Source organism: Balaenoptera borealis, assembly GCF_965194805.1.
Source record: "Balaenoptera borealis genome assembly, chromosome: 4".
Classification (NCBI taxonomy): Eukaryota; Metazoa; Chordata; class Mammalia; order Artiodactyla; family Balaenopteridae; genus Balaenoptera; species Balaenoptera borealis.
The window spans coordinates 98,419,184-98,439,842 of record NC_138861.1 but is presented as its reverse complement, the minus strand read 5'-3'; the positions used below and the strand labels follow the sequence as shown (position 1 = coordinate 98,439,842).

General features: G+C 45.2%; 1 protein-coding gene across 1 annotated transcript in view; it reads right to left on the bottom strand.

Annotated features, from left to right (window-relative positions):
• The window catches only part of SEL1L3 (SEL1L family member 3), a 99,951-nt gene that overhangs the window by 29,531 nt on the left and 49,761 nt on the right, over positions 1-20,659 (bottom strand). The window contains exons 10-14 of the mRNA XM_082389254.1: positions 17,321-17,532; positions 15,903-16,082; positions 7,226-7,345; positions 4,536-4,676; positions 874-936 (exon numbers count right to left, since the gene is read on the bottom strand). Coding sequence (XP_082245380.1) covers positions 874-936; positions 4,536-4,676; positions 7,226-7,345; positions 15,903-16,082; positions 17,321-17,532 — 716 coding nt within the window. The remainder of the gene's footprint in view (positions 1-873; positions 937-4,535; positions 4,677-7,225; positions 7,346-15,902; positions 16,083-17,320; positions 17,533-20,659) is intronic.

Here is a 20,659-nt window from a genome sequence, read left to right as displayed (position 1 = left end):
TGAGCTCCCTAAAGAAAGGGAATTGAGGAAGAAAAATGGGCATGGTTACTTTAGGAGTCTTTGTTGATAGGGCAAATATTACCTGCCTTGGGGAGGGAGGCACATTCAAGAGCCTGTAGGGCTATAAAGGGCCCTGTCAAGGTTGTAAAATTACGGTTTCTACCAGTCCGTTTACTTGCAAATCTGTATGCACGCACATGTGTGTGTGCACGTGTGGATGTGCATGCATTGGGGGTTTGCACGCAGGGATACATATGCATGCATGCCTGTGTGCATGCTTGTGCGTGTGTGTGTGTGTGTGTGTGTGTGTGTGTGTCCCCTCACAGGTGATATCATAACCTCCATTCTGTAGTGCAATATTTAAACTAGCTGGCTTGAAGATAACTTTGAAGAGTAAATAGTGACAAAAGGAAAATAATTCCTAAACTCGGCAATAAACTTGATAAACAGCCCCTTTGTTAAAGCACGGAGAAGCAAATGAGCATTAGACACAACAGGGTTAACCTTAGAGGATTCAGGCTTTTGGTTTTCCTAATTCAATGGCATTTATACCCATTCAATTTCAAAGAGCTCCCCTGCTGCTGCTTGTTACTAGGGCAGCCCTTGGTTATAATTTTAGCCTTCAAACAAAATCGGTCTGAATTCTACTGACTGGAAAGTGAGTTTGGCTTTCGAATTTTGCCGTCCTCATTGTGCAGGTTTCTGTATATGCTGTAGCTCAAAAATGACTAATCACTGCAATGCCAGCGACCCCTCCCTCCCCACTGCATTTCTACCTTCTTCAGAAGGCTGGCCATTCACTCTCCTCGACTTGTAAGAGCGTGGGTGTGTGTGATGGAAATGTTTCCCTCTGACAATATGCACAAGTGTTACCTTGGAAGCTGCTTTCTTCATCAGCTCTAAGGCAAGCCGTCTGTTCTTTTTTACTCCTTGACCCTAAACAATGATAAACAGCAATGATCACGAAGAAAATAAACGCAGAGTTGCACGCAAAACCATCACACCAATCTGTCAGTGTTCAATAGAAGATACTAAAGCCCAAGCCTTCTCAATTAAAAATCTAATCTTGAAAATTTCTATATACAGAGCTGTTACATCATCATCATCATCATCATCGTCATTATTTTGCATATATTTGTAGAAGAGAGGCAATAAACCTCACCCTCCCAGCTTAGCATCCATAAAAATTCCCCATTGATGGTCCAGTGAATCATATTCCCGTCAATCCGCAGGTGCTGTTGGAAGAAGCCATGAATAAGGTTAAATGAGTCTGGTCATCCTGGCTGTATTTCTCTGGGGACTGCCTAATATGCGCGCAGACAAAACACTTTATCTGTGTCGGACAGTCAAGAGTTATCAGGCTGTCATTTGCAACCTTCCAGCGTCCTCGTGGGAGTCCCCAAGGTGGAGCACTGTGGCTTCAGAACCAGCTCGAGAGCCAGTGGTGAAGGAGACAGGACCCCTTAGAATCTGTTCCCTCAGACGCTGCCAAACTGACAAGCTTCCTCCAGCAAAATCAAGTTTTTTCCAGCAGAGGTGGTTTGTGCATCACAGAGAGAGATGTGGCTTTCGAGTTCTTGTTACAAGAGCAGGACTCCGTGGGACCACGCGGGGGTGCCTGCAGGACCACGTGGGAAAATGGTGGAGCAGGAGGGGTCCCTGAGGGCTCTCTCAACAGAGCTCTGACCATGCAGATGCCAAGTAAGAGGAGTCGGATGAAAACCCCGATGCTTCCAAGCTCACTTAGAGTCTGTTATCGACCTACACAGCCCATGGAGTCCTCCTGGTCTCAGACTCAGAGCTTGACAGGGTCACGTGTGATATAATGTTAGAGGGCTTTGCAATGAATACAGCTATTCACTCTATTTAAATTCTTAGCTCTACAGTAAATGAAGAGAGCACTAGCAAACATTCCTGTGTTAATTAACGTGGGCCAAGAACTCTCCTGCCATATCTAATCCTCCCAACCCCAGCCGGGGTGCTGCTATCATTCTCATCAGAGAAACTTGCCCAGAATCACACAGTGAGCAAGGAGTAGAGGCAGGATTTGAACGCAGGCTCCAGAGTCCAAGTTTATAACTGCCATGCTGTATTTTCTCCTATATATTTTAATTCCCATGCTGAGAAAGTATAATGATCCGTAACCTCCTTACAGGATACAGAAAACATGCTGCAGAATCTGTCTTTGTAGTTTTCCAGGACCCAAAATAAAACTGTGAATCCAAATAAAGGTTAAAGTACATACAATGAGTTTCTACTCGATTTTAACTTACCTATTTCATAAAACCGATGAGCTGAAGCAAAGTGGAAGATGAAAATATTTTTCAGAAGTGCACCATTACTTCGTTTAATTAGAGAGGGAGAGGAAAGACAAAAGGACATGAAGGCTATTTGTAGTAAGTGGATGGAGCAATGAGACAAAACCTTTTTGGATTTCGGGGAAAGCAACAGAACGACCAGGATGACAAAATGTCAGAACCTGGTTGCACTCAAAGTTTTTCTCCAACTTCTTTGTTTTCAAGGAATAAAACTGGGGCCCAGAGGGGTTGACTTACCCCAAACCTCGCAGTTAGATCTGCAACCAGAACTCAGATACTCTGAGTTCTAGGCCAAGGATTTTCCAGTGTAATTATATAATCAGAAGTGGGGTGAGTTCTTGCACAAAGACTACACACTATGCACAAGTCTGAGTAGTACTGGAAGTTGTAAAGTGAGAGAAGTGTCAAGTCCTGATGCATAGCAAGTGCTCAATAACTTCATCCACTGAATGAATCCATGGAGGACAGTTGCTGCAGTAAAAGTCCAAGCTCCGTCCTCATGTGGATGTGAAATGGGATGTATCTGACCGTCTTGGACAAACTATAGCCGTCATCATGGCGCCATCTTTGAATACAATAAGCTGAATATCCACACAAGACAACAAGCCGAGAGCACACTGCCGTTCTCCATGTTTGGAAAGTTCATTTTTTGTATGGGTTTTTTTTTTACATTGAAAATACTTAAAGACATCTTTAGTTAGAGGTAAAAATCTGCCTTGAGATGTAGATAAAGGGCTTCCATCCTCCCACTCAGAGATGACTTAGAATGCAGGAAAACCAAAAAAGCTTTAAGGTTTGGGAAATCAGACCCTGAAGAAACATACTGTCACCTCCCATATCATTTATTTATGTCTTTCGCTTTCCCTTTAGATTTCAAGCTCCTGGTGGGCAGAAGTAATGTCTGAGTCATGCCTTTATCTTCTCTGCGCTTTGGGGCAGTGGCCAGCCCCAACTCTGGTGGACTGGTGCCTCTCCTCTGTGCCTGTCTCAGTCCTCTGTCTTCCGCACGAGTATCTGAGACCCCTGAGGTAAGGGAAGAGGCTCATGCATCCATATGTCCCCCCATCTAGCACAGAGTCTGGCATTTTGTCAGCCCAGAATGGGTGTTTATTATATAAATATACGAATGCATTGGCATATGGCTAAGAGTCAAACCATTTCTATGTTGATTTAACGACTACAAAGAAAAAGTCTGGGCTCTTGGTTGTTAATCAGTGAGCGGCCACAGCTGTGGTTCTGGAGATAAGCTCAGCCACGTGCATCCACGTCCTTGTTTGAAGACACTCGCTCTCTGTGGGCAGCTGCCTCCTTTGGGTCTGGACATAGGGACCAAGGGTTTCCTTACTAGAGCCAACAGCTTTTCCAAGATTGGTAAATTGATGTCTCTGCATTCAGGGGTGAAGAGCACTCCAGTCCCAGGTCTGAAACACACCAGCTGTTCAACCTTGGGCAAGTTACAAACCCTTTCTGAGCCTCTGTCACCACACATATAAACAGCTATCATAATACACCGTGATACCTACCTCGCAAAGTTGTCTCGAGGATTGAATGTGTTAATACATGTACATCAGGTAATGAGCACTGCATCAATCAATGTGAAATATTATTATTCTGTAAAGCATTTTACATTTCTTGGAGCCCCTTCCTTAGGTTATTTCACTCCATCTGTGGTCATTACCAGCGTCTCATGAGATCGGATAAGTCCAAGGATGCAGCTAATCGTTTCAGAGGAGAGATTTGAACTCCATCCTCTATCTCCTGGGCTAATGGTCTTCCCGTCCGTCCCACTGCTCTCCTGTTGGCTTAAAACCAAGATCTTTGTATCGATCCACGGGACTGTTGGGATCCAGTCCAAACATGCACTTGGTCTTAGCTGTAATTCAATGATAACTCTGCCTGACAGAGAACTTGCAGCACCTTTGGGGCTGCTGGCCGTGTACCAATCTGTAAAATATGGGTGTCTTCTCCAGAATGCCAGTCCTTGCAAAAGCAGAGAGAATCCAGGTGTCAAACCTAAGACAAATGATTAAAAACGAGAGCAGGGAACTGCTTCTGACTCTGCCTTTTCAGCAAATACCCCTTTCCATCCAGACTGACAGAAGCATGTCCTAAGGTTCTTCAGTTACAGGCTCCCTGATTGCCTGCATGCCTACAGGAAACCACTTGGGAAGTCTGATAGAAATTGTGCAATTTCAGCACAAATTGAGTGATTCTTACCTTAAATAACACGATGGCGTAGTCGTATATTAACGCGGGGTCCTCAGTCTCCAGGGCACCCTTGGCGTACCACTCGATAGCTGCTTCCGGGTTCTTGGCCACGCCTTGCTGGCCCCAGAACAGCATCTGGGCCAACCGTTGCTTCAAGACAATAGCAATTTAGAATAATGACTTCCCTGTGTTATGCTTAATAAACAAGACTTTAAAAAGAGGGGAAGGCAAACCTAGTTTAAAATGTTTTTATATTGAGAACCAAGATTTAAGTAGATACATGTTATCTTCCTCCTGGGGACAAGAGCCCTGAAGATGAACTGGTGTAAATACAAGTCATTAACACAAGTTGGAAATTGTGTGTGTGTATGTGGACGGGGTGTGTGTGTGTGTGTGTGTATGTGTGGGGGGTGTGTGTGTGAGTGGGGTGTGTGTGTGTGTGTATGTGTGTGGGGTGTGTGTGTGAGTGGGGTGTGTGTGTATGTGTGTGTGTTGGTGGGGTGTGTGTGTATGTGTGTGGGGGTGTGTGTGTTGTGTGTATGTGTGTGTGGGGTGTGTGTGTGTGGGTGGTGTGTGTATGTGTGTGCGTGTATGTGTGTGTATGCGAGTGGGGTGTGTGTGTGTATGTGTGGGGTGTGTGTGTGTATGTGTGTGGCGTGTGTGGGGTGTGTGTGGGTGTGTGTGTATGTGTGTGCATGTATGTGTGTGTATGCGAGTGGGGTGTGTGTGTGTATGTGGGTGGAGTGTGTGTGTATGTGTGTGGGGTGTGTGTGTATGTGTGTGGGGTGTGTATGTGTGTGCGTGTATGTGTGTGGGATGTATGTGTGTGTATGCGAGTGGGGTGTGTGTGCGTATGTGGGTGGTGTGTGTGTGTGTGGTGTGTGTGTATGTGGGTGGGGTGTGTGTGTGTGTATGTGTGTTGGTGGTGTGTGTGTATGTGTGTGGGGTGTGTGTGTATGTGTGGGTGTGTGTGTGTGTATGTGTGTGTGTGTTGTTGGTGTGTGTGTATGTGTGTGGGGTGTGTGTGTGTGTGTGTGTTGGTGGTGTGTGTGTATGTGTGTGGGGTGTGTGTGTATGTGTGGGTGTGTATGTGTGTGTGTGTGTGTGTGTGTGTGTGTGTGTGTACGTGAAGTAATCTATTGCGCCCAGGCCAGAGCTGATGGATCCACAAGCACACTGTCTGCTCTCGTGAAGTGCCCTCTCCTGGGGCGGTACTGTCCGTCCTCTTGGCCCAGTGCACAGCATGGAGGCCTGTGCACATCCACATCAGGGCATCTCCCTACAGCACTATCCCAGCATCTGTCTACATGGCTGGCTCCACCATGAGACTCGATCGAGGCTGGGGGTCTTTGGTGGTAGGGATCTCAAGACGTTATTTGTCTGCCCTTGTGCCCCCAGCTCCCACCCAGCAGAACTCAACAGAAACTCATAGAAGCAACGCAACAAAGATTTGCTGAATGAAGGAGGGAAGAAGTGTCTTTGTTAGGAATGTTCACGCAAGCTCTGGGGCACCCATGAAATCCGGCAGCAGCATTTCCCGAACTATGCACTGGAATTCCTTCCTGAACTAGAAAGACTGCAGGCTGGGACAGAGCCCAAGACAGAAGCACAGGCAACATTTGTTATCATTCTGGCCCCTTGTGGGCCTTGATTTTCTTTCCTTCTTTCTACTTCTCCTCTCATCTCCTTCTCTTCTCTTCCATCCTCCACCCCCCAAAAGAAAACCTTATAACTTCCAGGAAAGCATCTTCTGAGACGCTAGGAAGACCTCCAAGGAGGGGTGGGAGACCTGTTACTACAGGGTCTCTGAAGTGTTTGTTTGTCAATGCGTTCTTTGGTTTTCTTTCTCTTTCCCATCTCTGGTCTTCTGCCTGCTTAGCAGACCCAGAGCAGAGGCTCTTCCTGACACTGTGCTCACTGGGAACACAAAGCAAAAGCTAAATCCATCCTTAGGGAAGGAGGTTTCCTTCCTCCAGTGCAATCAGCCTTAGCTGGCTCCCATAAGGACTTTTCTTCATAGTGAAATCAGGGCAAAAAGTCAGATGGGGTGGGGGGGTCCTCCCATCCCTCTGCCCTTTCTTGTACCTCTTACAGGTCTATCCAAAAGACAAAACATGTTCAAGAGACAAGGTCGATCCTTTTGGTCTTACATGCAACACAGATTTTCTATTATTCTCCTAGTTGATTTTGTGGCCTTCTTCTCGATGCCCACCTAATCTCTCCTGCACCCCAAGATGCTTCTTTTTATTTCTATCTGACGCACTAAAATGTCTGATGGTAGTCTTAGGACTGATCATAAATATCGTGGCTTTCTCTCCTCTGGGTCCGGTTGGACTACCTTTCTGGCTCACTCAGGTCAACAGTGACCAGCTGACTTCCTTTGGCCGATGAAATGTGAGAAATGACTCGTGCCCCTTCTGAGCAGAAGCGTTAAGACTCAGCCTGTGATGTGTCGCGGCGTCATCCTGCGGCAATGGCTTTGGAAGCGTGTTTTGGTGAAGCCTCTGTTAGCTTGGGTTCCTAGGGGACTATGAGAGCACAGCCCATGCCACCCCCATTGGGCGTGTAGTGAGAACAACAGAGAACAACAATACACTGGTGTTGTGTTAAGCCACTAGGTTTGGGATACTTTATTATCACGGCGTAACCTGGTCTATTGTGGCTGAGAGACTTTCCAAAACTGTGGAACGCATTTTTACCTGAGCTGCTGCATTGCCTCGAGTAGCTTCATGCTTCAGCCACATGAAGACGTCTCCATCTTCTTTGGTTTGTACCTTGAGAATTTCATCATCTTTTAGTCTAATTGTCTCAACGTATGCCTAAAAGGGAAGGACGGAAGAAAAGAAGGAGGGAAGGAAGGGAGGGAGGGAGGAAAGGAGGGGAGAAGAAGGGAGAATGAAAATATCCAAATGATGTGGGCATGCAAAAGACATGACATTATTCTTAAAGCAGCAACTGCTCAAGTAAAAACTATATGAATAATTGAAATATGAGGTGTGTCCACAGAGCCATGAGATCAGATTCTTTTTTAAATGAATGGATCACATGTCCTATATCTAAATGGGTATTTTTGTTCCTATCAAAGTGTTTTCCTTGGGAGGACAAAATTTATTCCACTTCCTCTTCCATTGCTCAGGCTAGTTCAGAAGTCCACCTCTGTGCTACTGATCGCAGAGCCAGATTACACGGCATCAAAAAAGGTAAATCAAGATTTTCTAAGTATAACCTTATTATTTTTTTTATTCCAAAGTGTCATTATCCTGCATGACTAAACCCTTTTTATTTAGCAGGCTCAGCCTCCGATATCTTTCGGCTATTTCAAAATGAAATCTACACTGAAAAGAAGAGGGCATTTTAACTCTGAGGATGTGAGCAAGAATGTGCCAGAGGCTCTAAAGAGGAACCCAAGGGAAAGTTCACAAAATGTTTTGAATTTGCACACAGCCTCCCAGGTATCTGCCTCCTTTGAAGAAAATAAGACTCATTTTTATGTATAAATTTTGGCTGCTTATCCAAAAAATGGTCTTGTTGTTTGACAGTCTCCCCTTATACATGATGAACGCTATCTATCAGTACCAGGAGCGCCTGGGAAGGGCTTCAGGGCCACAAGCAGATGGTGAAAAAATTGGATCTGGATGCGTTTGGGAAGAAGCCTTAGAGAACAAGGAGCCAGGCCTGATTTCCCTTCTGACCCTTTCTGTTTGTCAGTGAAGAAAATGACTTAGATTCACAAGCACTAGCCTGTAGCCCATTCCTAAGAGGGTCACTCAGCTACGGCCATGTGGAGCCAAAGGTCCCTCTCAGGGGCAATAGGGGGCAGACTTGGGGACAGAGCTAGGAACCCAGTGGTATCAATTCCTGCTGGATGTCTAACCTTGACACGCCTCCCAGCAAACAGCAACAATTGGAATAATGATGCCCACCACCTTTGACTGAAACCAAGTATGTGCAGCGTGTTTAACAAACGTTTTTCTCATTTAATCCTCACAGCAGGGCTGTGGCCCAAATATCAGTGTCCTCAATTTATATGTAAAGAAACTAAAGCTCACAAGGTGAAACCATGAAATCAAGGTCGCACTGTAGAGCTAGCCCTGGAAACCAGGTTGGTCTGACTCCAAAGACAGGCTCTGATGGGCTCACCCATGATGTCGCCCTCTAGCGGGAAGGCCCTGGAATCCTGGGCTGAAGCTAAGGCTGCTAGAACAACAGAATTCTCAGCTAGAAGTTTTTCATTCAACTGGAGAGTTTGGGTGTTTTGATTTGGGGTTAATTTTCTTCTTTTCCTTATTTTGTTTCTTCCTCCTTAACTTTGTCATGGGACCTGAATGAAACACAGAACACATGAAGCCAGAGTTTCTATCCTGAAAGGATTTATACTCTTAGGTGTTTCTGCTACTCTCTGGCAGTGGTAACATATCATAATCACCAGCAAGAACTGTGTGCGGTGACCAGTTGCTTGGCCCAGAATGACTCACTGAATCTTTGCAACCTTACAAGACAGTCACCATCAATATCCCCATTTCACAGATGTGGAAACTGAGACCCAGAAAGGTTAAGTAACTTACCTACGTTCTTCAAACTTTGGAATCAAACCCAGGCTGGCTGGCTGTGGGGCCCATAGTCCTCACCTAGCCGCACCATCCTGTGAATGACTCATGCAACTGGGAGAAGCAGATGGGGGCTGTTTCATCGTCTCCCCTTATACATAATGAACTCCATCTAACAGTGTCGTGAGAGGGGTCTTGGCAAAGGCCACGTTTGCAGGGGACCTGGGCAACCATGCATCACTCTGAAGAAGGAATTCTTTTGTCTTTTATATCACTGTCTCCTGACCTAGCCCCTTCCTGCTTCCCTGGGTAGTACTGTTGAGCTTTGCAGTAGGGCAGGGTCATTAAGAGCACAACTTTTCGCACCAGACCCAGTGGACATGAATTCTAACTCACCACTAACTACCTGTGGGCCTTGGGCCACTGACTTTATTTGAGCCTTAGTTTCTATATCCATAAAAATGAAGCTTAGAGTGGTATCTGCTACATCAAAAGCACTCCACCTATTAGCCATTATTTTTTATAGTGTGAAGAGTTAGTAACATCCAGGTTCAAATCTAGGCTCCACTACTCATTTGCTGTGTGACTTTGGGCAAGTTCTTCGGCTTCCCTGAGTCTCAGTTGCCCCATCTGTATAATGGGAACAATACTTGTACTGACCTCATAGAGTTGCATGAGGATTAAATGAGATTGTTTGTGAGGATCTTAGTAGGGCATCTGGCATATGGGAAGCTCTCAGGAATGGTAACTCGTCATTTTTTAGGTCCTTAGTTCATTCTAGCATGTAAAGGGCTGATAGCAGTTTAGAACGTTAGCCTTCCTGTTGGTATTTGCAGTTTTGTACAGCTCAAAGCCTTACGTTGGGGGGATGAAGATCTATCTAAGAGAATTCGGTGCTTTTGAAGATAGGGACAGATCTGAGGAGGGAGTGCTGGGGCTGGAAACATTTGAGAGAATCCACATTGTGTGCTGAGGTCCACTCAACGCACATCATATGATTAATTTATACATGCTATAAACTCTGTGAGGTACAGACAGTCATGGCAGTGTTTACAGGTGAAAAAGCTGTGCAGAGACAGAAAAGTGAGTGGGATTATCCAAGATTTTACACCCGGTGAATGCAGACCTGGGACCTGAACCAGGCAAACTGGCCCTGGAGCCACACCACAGTTGCCTGCCACACCTGGGCCAGTGGTTGTGTCTTCACAGCTCTGGGGTCCCCAGAGTGGCAACTAGCACCAGTCAGAGCCACACGTCCAAGGCCTTCTGTGAAAGCCAACCATCTACAAAGATATCTGATGAAGGAACAACCCCTAAAAGGGAGCGGTGTTGGGTTGTTCATCATCAAACATTTTGAGACCAGGGAATGATGCCTCAGATGGGAAAGTGACCAATCCCAGAAGAAGCTTTGGTGTGGAGAAGGAACGGTGGAGGCCACGGTGGGGGGCAGAGCTGGGGAGAAGCTGACAGGGACTCAGAGTCCCAGACTGACCAGTTCTGGAATCTTCTGTGCCTTCCCGGGGAGGTGGATTGTTTTTGTTGCTGTGTTGTAAAATCAACGTCTCTAGAATGAGCAGTTCATAGCCTATACCGTAGGGTTAAAACCGGCTGACCAGGTTAGGGGAGGTCCAATGTCCAGAGACTCTACAGTCCTCAGATGCCCCTGGACCCAGTGTCAGAGAAGGCATCACACTGTCCTACAGACACTGACTCTTCATATGCTTTACCTCCTTTCTCTCCGCTCGAGGCCTATAGGCTGCAAGGGCAGTGTTCACATCATATCAGCTGTCTGCAATCAATCACAGGAAAGGCAGGACAGAGCGCAGAGCCGGGAGGGAGTAGGGAGGGCGAAGGATGTGGTGGAATTTGGACCTGGAGAGAAAAGGCTCTCGGCAGCCCCCATTTTCTGGAGCATCTGCATTCTCTGAAGTCGTGAAATATAACACTCCGGCCAGTGCTCCTGGGAACTCAGGAGCAGGGCAACTTCAGAGGCTACACTTAAACCACTACTTCCTTCAGGGCCTGTAGACACCACCGTGAGGAACCTGCCTCTTAGCGTGTTTAAAATCAGCTATAGTGTTTGGCTCCCAATGGGGGGGGTGTAAGTTTTCTTTGTTGAAATTTAACATTTTAGGGATTTTAAAGTAAGAATGGAGGAATATCAGGTGTAATGATGGAGAGAGACAGGGAAGCAAGTACCCAAGATTCCCCAAACGGGGGGTTCCTCATACAAAGGCGGTGCTGAATGCAAGAGGGGCAGAGTTGCAAGCCAAGTGGCTGGGTGCTTGCCATCAACAATGAACACTGGTTGCATCAAAAAGCACCAGAGAATCAACGAGACGTGATCGCTTTGTGTCCATCACCGGATACTCGGCACTCTCATGCTGCCCACCATCCCATCAGTAAACAGTCAGTGCCAACTACATGTCAAGCACAGGGCTGGGCACTGGGGTCACCGACGTGAACAGACAAGGTGCCTGTCTCAGGGAGCTCACAGTCTACTGGGGGAGCCGGCTCCGAGACCCGCACACAGCACCCATCATAGAGCAATGGCGGCGGTGTGCCCGGGTGCCATGGCGGCACAGCAAAGGGAAGATCCAAGGAGGTGGTGGTGTCTGAGCCCAGCATCCTAGCAGGAGGGGGTGGTCAGGAGGCAGGAAAAGGGGGGTGGGAGTGGAGAAAGCAAACCAGGCAGAGGAGATTGAGCAGGGCCAGGAATTGTGGACAGCATGGTGTGACCAAAAGCTTGGCATTGCCAGGGTGGGCAGGCCAAACATGGAATCGCTGAGAGCTGAGGTTGGGGAAGCAGAGAGAAACCAGATCGAGGAACGTCTCCTATGCCAAGTGACGAGCTGGACTTAGTGCTTCCAGGTCAGTACTTCTCAACGCTGACTGCACGTTACGCCCATCTGAGGAGCTATTTAAAGCTACACATGCACATAGACATATATACACCTATTATATGCCTGGGCCCTCCCTCTGTCACTTCAATAAGACTGTGGGGCGGAGCCTGCACAGAGGTATTCTCTGAGTCCCCACGTGATTCTGATGTGCAGTCAGGTTGAGAACCTCCAGTCGACAGCCCGCTGTGGCCTCCGTGGGAAGAAAATGGGGAAGGACAAGACTGGCAACAGAAAGGCCAGTTAGGAGGTGAATTCATTTGCCAGGACTGCCATAACAAAACGCCACAGACTGCGTGGCTTAAGCCACAGAAATTAATTTTCTCCCACTTCTGGAGGCTGGAAGTCCAAGATCAAGATGCTGGCAGGGGCTTCCCTGGTGGCGCAGTGGTTGAGAATCTGCCTGCCAATGCAGGGGACACGGGTTCGAGCCCTGGTCTGGGAAGATCCCACATGCCATGGAGCAACTAGGCCCGTGAGCCACAACTACTGAGCCCGCGCGTCTGGAGCTTGTGCTCCTCAACAAGAGAGGCCACGATAGTGAGAGGCCCGCGCACCGCGATGAAGAGTGGCCCCCACTTGCTACAACTTGAGAAAGCCCATGCACAGAAACGAAGACCCAACACAGCCAAAAATAAATAATTAATTAATTAATTAATTAAAAAAAAAAAAAAAAAGATGCTGGCAAGTTTAGTTTCTTCTGAGGCCCCTCTCCTTAGCTTGTGTCCTCACATGGCTGTCCCCCTGTTTCATCTACGTCCCAATCTCCTCTCCTTGTAAGAACACCAGTCATACTGGAGTAGGGCCACTAATGACTCCAGTTAACTTAATCCTCTCTTCAAAGGTCCTAGCTCCAAATGCAGTGTCCCATTCTGAGGTACTGGGGGTGAGGGCTTCAACATATGAATTTAGGAGTCAATTCATTCCATAACTCAGAGTAGAACAGGAGGCTGTCAGAGTCACTCAGGGGAGAGATGATGAAGGAGAGCTGCATGTAACGCTGTTGGGGATTAGAACTGGTAGGGTGATGCGGGGATCAAAGGTGACTCCCCCGTTGCTGGCACGGACAGTGGTGCCATTGGTTGAGGTGTCTGTGGGGAATGGAGAGGAGGAGGTGGTGTGTTCCCTTTGTGGTATGTTACGATTGCAGGTGGGGGTTTTAAGAAAGACCTCAGCCTGAGAATAAGATGTGCATGTCATCAGTATGTGGAGGGCAGTTGAAACCAGGGATGTTGATGAGACCCCCTGCCCTCTAGAAGGTGTAGACAGAGAAGGCTGAGGACCAAATCTTTCAGAAGAGCAAATTCTGAGGTGTGAAGAGAATGAAAGGAATCATTTGGGATTAAGCCACAAAAACAAACCAAAAATCAAAAAAAACCCTACCATCTTCTTTCTCTTTAACCTGAAGCAGAGTCTCCCTAAATCATAAAGAAGTGACATGAAGCAAGATTATGAATAAAGAAGATGAAGTTGATGGGAACCACGAGTTACATAAAAGAGAAAATGAAACAAGAATCAAGAAAGAAGTTACTGACGGATCCTTGGTTTGTTAATTAGGGGTCTGGCTTTCCACATCTCCTCATTTGTTATGTGCTGCTGGTGAATTAATAGATCTCTCAACAAAAGGACATTTAAATCAATGTATGACACCTGCTTAAATTCTCAAGAAACCATTAATTACACATTCTTAAAATGAGCTATGATACAACTCTTCTAACTGTGTAATTCCTATCTATGATTCTTAATCACACGACTTTCCAGCTGCAAGATGGATCTTCTCTATTCATCTTCTCTGGTTCTGACCAATTAAACATTTTCTTTCATAATCATAACACTTCACGGGCCAAATCTTCAAAAGAAAAGGAGCTTGTTAGCAACATACCATCTCCCCTTGCTAAATTATGCTGAATTAGAATTCCTAAAAGTATAATATATACATACAGGGCTTTATTAACACATTCAGGCTTAGCAGAACAATGGCAATATTATTTTGTGGCTTGATTTTGTATGAATGTGTTTTCAGAAGAATTCTTAGAAAAAAAACTTTATCAATTAATAAATAAATTCCTGTCAAACTGAGGTCAGATTTTGCACATAGCCTATATACGCTGAGAGAATACAGATGACAATGATAAGAGTGTGTAAGTTTATTCAGAAGAAATCATTATTTTCTAAAAGAATTAGAATGTCTATACAGACAGGCTTTGGGCATTTTATAGCTTGATTCATGTTTCATGTTCACTGACAACATGTACCTTTGAGTCATTTATTTCGTAACTGTACAGTGGCCACTGTAGATTTCTTTTCCAGAAACCATTCATTCCCAATGGTCAAAGCGCAAGTTTCCTCCACTGGGGGTTTCTGAGTGCGACACAGGAGCAGCACGGGGAAGAGTGAACGGTCTGGTTCCCAGTTAGCTGCTCTGCCTCAGATTCCACAATCCTGCTATCAGTCCAGACTCACCAAGCATAAGGGGGAAAATTAAGGGTTTATGGCGTAAACCAGGGCCAAATCTGACCATGCAGTAACCTCCTGTCTATGGCTGCACAAACCCAGGCACCCCATTGGTTTATATATTGTCTTCGGCAGAGTTGAGTAGTTGCAATAGTGACTGTAAAAGTAGAGCCTAAAATATTTACTATCTGGTCTTTTGCAGAAAAAAATTGCCATCTCCTGGTACAGACTACTTGCACTTAACTCAACTACCTCAAGTGCTGTGACCATGAAAACATCTTAAAACCATTCTGGAGAAAGAGATACAGAAAAATACATGCCAAGAAGCCAACCACGTCATAATCTACTCCTGCTGGATGCAAATCTACATCATCTAAAGGCAGCTTTCTTTTTATTCTTATACTATCACCTTTATACACCCTTTTATTCATGGTCCCCCAAACAAACCATCAGTTGGTCCAATGTAACATGTTGTTTTTTGGGCAGATGTGAACCACTGATTTCTTTGCCTAATGAGTCAATAAGACGTGGGAACCTGCAAAATTAGGGGCTGGAGTTAGTGCCCTTCATCCAGTTCTTAATCCAGGATGGGACAGGGTCTTCAAACATCGCCTGCTGTCCATCACTTGTGAGCACTGAGGCTCATGTGATGGGCAGACGCTTCTGCCCAAGGTGTCCGGCAGCAGGAACACAGCTAGGGATGGAGCTTCTTCGTTATGTAGACCTCATTTGCTTGTGACGTATTGAGGAGCCCTTGGCTAACTGCCCTCACTTAATTTGACTAAAACATCTCCAGACCCCACCACTTTCACATGGTTTTGGAACAAAGACAAAATGCCTATGTTTCTGGTACACATTTTTTTCAAAATCAAAATCTGTCCAGGGCCGTTATCTACCCTCCCCATACCGGCCCTCTCACTCATGAAAAGCTTTTCACACTTTTCACGCATAGATGTAGGATGGTCCTTGCATTCAGCCTGAGAACACACTGAGGAAATATGAATTGGAGAATGCAAGAAAGCTTTTCTCTCCATTGGATTATGCCTGTAGTCTAAAGGCCAGCGAATAAACCAGCCACAGGTGCAGACGCTTAATAAAACTGTTCAGGGCTTCCCTGGTGGCGCAGTGGTTGAGACTATGCCTGCCAATGCAGGGGACACGGGTTCGAGCCCTGGTCCAGGAAGATCCCACATGCCGCGGAGCGACTGGGCCCGTGAGCCACAATTGCTGAGCCTGCGCGTCTGGAGCCTGTGCTCCGCAACAAGAGAGGCCGCAATAGTGAGAGGCCCGCGCTCTGTGATGAAGAGTGGCCCCCACTTGCCGCAACTAGAGAAAGCCCTCGCACAGAAACGAAGACCCAACACAGCCATAAATAAATAAATAAAGCAAATAATTTTAAAAAATAAAATAAAAAACTGTTCAGGAAGCTCTAGTCAGCAGGGCCATAACCGTTTCCACCCACTTCTGTCTCGTACCTGATCTCCTTGGAGCCTGTGCTGGTCAAGGGGTGTCTTGGTGGCAATGTTGCTGTAGTAGGCGTAGGACAACTCCCAGTCCAGGGCGTAGTGATCAATACCCTGGTAGTGTTTGTACCCAAGGTTCATCGAAGACAGCCTCTCACTGCCCTGGCCTCCAACCAAACTATACAACATGCCCTGTTAAGAAGAAAAGGACAGTGTTCACGAGATCATAGAAAAGGGTCACAAAATCCTAAACATAGAAAGGTCATCTGGCCTCACCTCTACATATGAGCTTAGTCATTCCAGAAACAAGTTAACATGCCTTTTTTAAAAACGTTAGAAAAGAAGCCACAAGAGCTTTCTAATGGCTATCTGTCCTTCTCAATGTCTAACAGCTGAAAATTCCTTTGTCCTTTTCTCAGTGAAGATTGGGAGTCCTCCCCTGACTTATCTCACAGCATCTCTTTGTGTATCTGACAACTGTTCTAAGGATCTTGGTCCACTTCAGCTACGTCACCTATGGTCAGATGATCTGAATAGCTGGCCACGTCCCAACTTCACACTCTCAGAACGTTAGTGTTGGGAAGGGTCTTTAGAGATTGACTGGTCCAACCATCTCATTTCAGAGTTGAGGAAATAGAGGCTCAGAAAGTTAAGTCATATGTCCTTGGGCAACCAGCCATTTTGTGACAGAGATGGGGCTAGAATCTTCTACCCTATTCCACCTTGGTGGGGACTGCCTCAGGGACTTGGGAAAGCATGCCATCAATCATGAGCTTCTACAGCCAGAGACACACACAAAGAAGTCAAGTGAAAGGAACACAGAGCCACCTGGGAAGGTCTAAACAGTCTGAGTCTCTTCAAATCCAGGATGAACGATCCCATGTGCCCAAACAAAAACTAAAAGTGATCAGGGACCATTTAGCAGCACTTATAAAAATGCGATTCCAAATGTTAGGCAAGTTGCATAATAAATTTGGATTCAATACCACAAAACCGTCTAGTATGACATTTATTTTAATGACAGGAGGCTGGATGTGACAATACTTTGCTTAGAGGTCCAGATGATTTCACTTAGCTAAAAAGTCATATGGGATGCTGGACCCACAGCCAGAATAGTTACAAGAACTGGGTAAGAGGCAACTGTTCTTGAATGACTGGGATTCTGGTAAGCCTTGCTCAAACTATTCCTCAGTCAGTATACCAATCATATCCCCATGCTGTGCCTAGAAATGGATAAAGTGCCCTTTTTCACTCACTGACAGCGGGAGATCCTGTATTTAACACAGCCTTAGGCTGTTTTTCTTGAGTGTAAAGTTTTTAAAGGACTCCAGGGAAAATGAACATGTCCAGTTCCACCCGGGGCATGAGAGCCTTACTTTGCAAATATAAGGCAGGTAACTGATGTTCCTGGAGCCCGCGAAATACTCTACCTGCAGCTGATCCCGAGGTACATTTAATCCAGTTTCATAAAAGACTGCGAGGTAGTAGGATGCTTTATGGTATCCACAGCAGCTGGCATCCATCAGAAAGGGGACGACAGAGCTAATTTGGTGAAGACCATCAACAGTGGAAAGTCTCTTTACAGCCTTCTCAAACATCCGCCCACCAATTTCTAATATGGATTCACTTTGGTTCCTCGGCACTGTAAATAACACAATTCACAGAACACACAATTAACTACCATGGGGTCGACAAAATAAGTGGGAACAGCCAACTAAATCACCTGAGTTATTAATACGGTTGGTCCTTCAGTGACTTGATATATACCAGCTTCCGGGGAGGTAAATCAAACCCGTTGGGGATGCCAGGATGTCATTCTATAAACAGCTTTTCCTTTGGCACTAAATGACAGCCTAGTATCCTGGAGAAAAGGATGTGCCTTCTATAGCTGAGAGAGCGCCTCAAGAGAGTAATTTACTCAGTGTAACTCACCACCAAGTCAGGACCACCGAAACTGCCAGAGAGATTTTTTTTTTCCCTCTAAGACTCTGAAGGGGGGTGTGTTTTATCTCAGAAATAGTTCCTAGGTGCTGCTGTAAAAAGTTGAGCACAAGAACCTTATTTTGAGATGCTTTCTTATCATCTTTTGCTTCCGGTTTTCCTTGTGGGTTTCTAAATACAATAAAAAGAATGAGTCAACTTTTATTGAGGGCCTATAAAATGCCAAATACTGGGTTGAGTGTCTTATGCAAATTATGTCATGTAATCCAAACAAATTTTAAGAGGTAAGTATTATTATTAACGTCCTCATTTTTCAGATGAGGAGACCGAAGCCTGGAGAAGTCGACTAACTTGTCCAAAGTCACCAAAGCTGGCAAATGGCTGAGACAAGCTTAGAATCCAGCTTGGCAGGTCACAGAAGCAAGACTCCTACTCACCCTGCTCCCCCTGCCTCCTGATTAATGGGCAACCAGTTGTCTTTATAGGTAACCTTGCCACCATAGTAGAGACCTCTTTACGCGACTGCTTTAAGCTATGATATTTCCTTTTACCTAATCCCCCCATAAATTGTTAAACTCTTAAGTCCAGATGGGCAAGTTATATGGCCCTATAATCTGTTACAGTCTTTTAAAGTCCGTCTACATTATTCCTCTCTCGTTTTATTAATTCAGCCAATGAACGTTTACAATTCTATTCTGTGCATCTACTAGATGCTATGTTACAAACGGCTATATAGGATTGCATAGGTACAATTTCCATTTAAAGAGATGTGGTCAATTTATTTAAAACGGAAATTTTCTCCCCCTAAGAATTATACCCAACATTATTCTTTGATTTTCTTCATTCCATCCCAAATTAAAATGTCACTAACAACTTCCAGGAGGCAACAAGAGACTCACTCTATCAGCGCTCCATCAAGGAATGAACAGAGATGAGTTTCCAATGCGGGAAAACTCTCAATGAGAGGATTTGAGATTGGATTTAAGGGCAATTCCTCGGCAGAGGTTGATGCCTCTTCCAAGACATCAACACAGAAGGCAGTGGGATCCACGGATGAAACTGTGAAACCCAAACCATTGATTATGAGCTAATGCCTATCCCTTTGGGCACACAGGCGGGCTGGCTGCCCCTGGTAGGGGGGCACATGCCTTCACTTGCTGAGCTGTGGAAAAGGAGCCCACCTACCCCCTCACCCAGCGCTAAGGCAGTCCCATCTCCTGGCTCCTGGAACCCCTCACCTCCGCCCTCTCCAGGTTTCTGAGAGGCAGCAGCTTGGATTTGCTTTTACTTACTTTCCATCCCAAGAGGTAGGTGCTAAAAACAACACCTTAACTAAACACATGGAGTTTGCTCCTCTTTCTGTTTTGTTTTTAATCCCTAAAGAAATAGCTGCTTGTTGTAAAAAAAAAAAAAAAATCAAATAATACAGATTTGTATAAAACAAAAACAGAAGTCCTCTCTCTCCCAAACCTTCTTTAATGGTGGAGATAAACTGTTGAAAGCTTGCTGTATATACTACCAGACTTTTCCTTGGCATAGACAATAATTCATTACACCTCTATCTGCCTATATACATATACATTTTCCTTCCAAAAAGCCCCTATAGGTTTGGACTCTCAACTTTTTTTCCCTTATGAGTGTAACTTTTTATCAAACTATATTTGATTTACAATATTGTGTTAGTTTCAGGTGTAGAGCAAAATGACTCATATATACATATTCTTTTTCAGATTCTTTTCCTTTATAGGTTATTACAAGATGTTGAGTATAGTTCCCTATGCTAGACAGTAAATCGTTGTTGTTTATCTGTCAACTTTCTTTTTTAAATTAACCACACACCACGAATACCTGTCCACAGCAGTCAGAAGCTCATTCTTCCTAAAGTTTCAATAGTATTGCATTCTATAGCAGTGCCGTTTTTCCAACCGGTTCTCTATTTTTAGACTCTTGGGTTGCTTCCATTGGTTTTGCTATAACCAGCAACACAGCAATGAACATCCTCGAGCGTTTCCCTCTGCTCATCTGTTGGGATGTATCTGATTAATAACCCTCTTTTCCACCAGGAGTCCGGGGATCTCCTTTTGGATTCTCCCTTTGCATAGCTGAGAGAAAAAGTCCATCCTACCCAACCATTAGACAGGATAAGAACCCTCTCCGCTAGATTTGGTGTGTACTGCAGTACTCAGATGGAGTTGCAGAGTAAATCCTACTCCTACTTATTCATATATTTACTTTTAAATACTTACTCATCTCTGATGCCCCTCTGTGCACACTCTGAGCAAAGCAACATTAACAATTTGTTAACGATTCATTCCAGCCTTACCTGTTCTGCCAGATTCATCTTGCTGTGCAGTAGAAGCTAACACAACACTGTAAAGCAACTATACTCCAATAAAAATTAATTTAAAAAAAAGAGCCATTTCACACAAAAAATAAAATAAAATAGGCATTTAAAAAAATAACTAATATGATGAGTTTTGCCTGAGTACCCACAGACATGGGCTTTGGGGGCTCAGAGGAGAAAAGAGACTCCAAGCCAAATGGAGGTCCAAATGAAACACTTGCCCTGCTGACCTCTGGCACAGAATCCCAGAAATCATTACTGGGATTGCCCAGGTAACTGGGATTGCAGGAGAATAAGGGTCAGGAGGGGGATCCTTCACAAAGTTCAAATCCTTAGCAAACACACAAAAAAACTTTGCAGACTGAAACGGAGGCAGGTTGAAAAACCTTCATTATTTCTTTTACCTATTAAAATTCTTAACTCCCCCCCCAAGACATTACCAATCTGTATTTTCTCTGCAAAAGAATCTAGACAATTTTCTGCA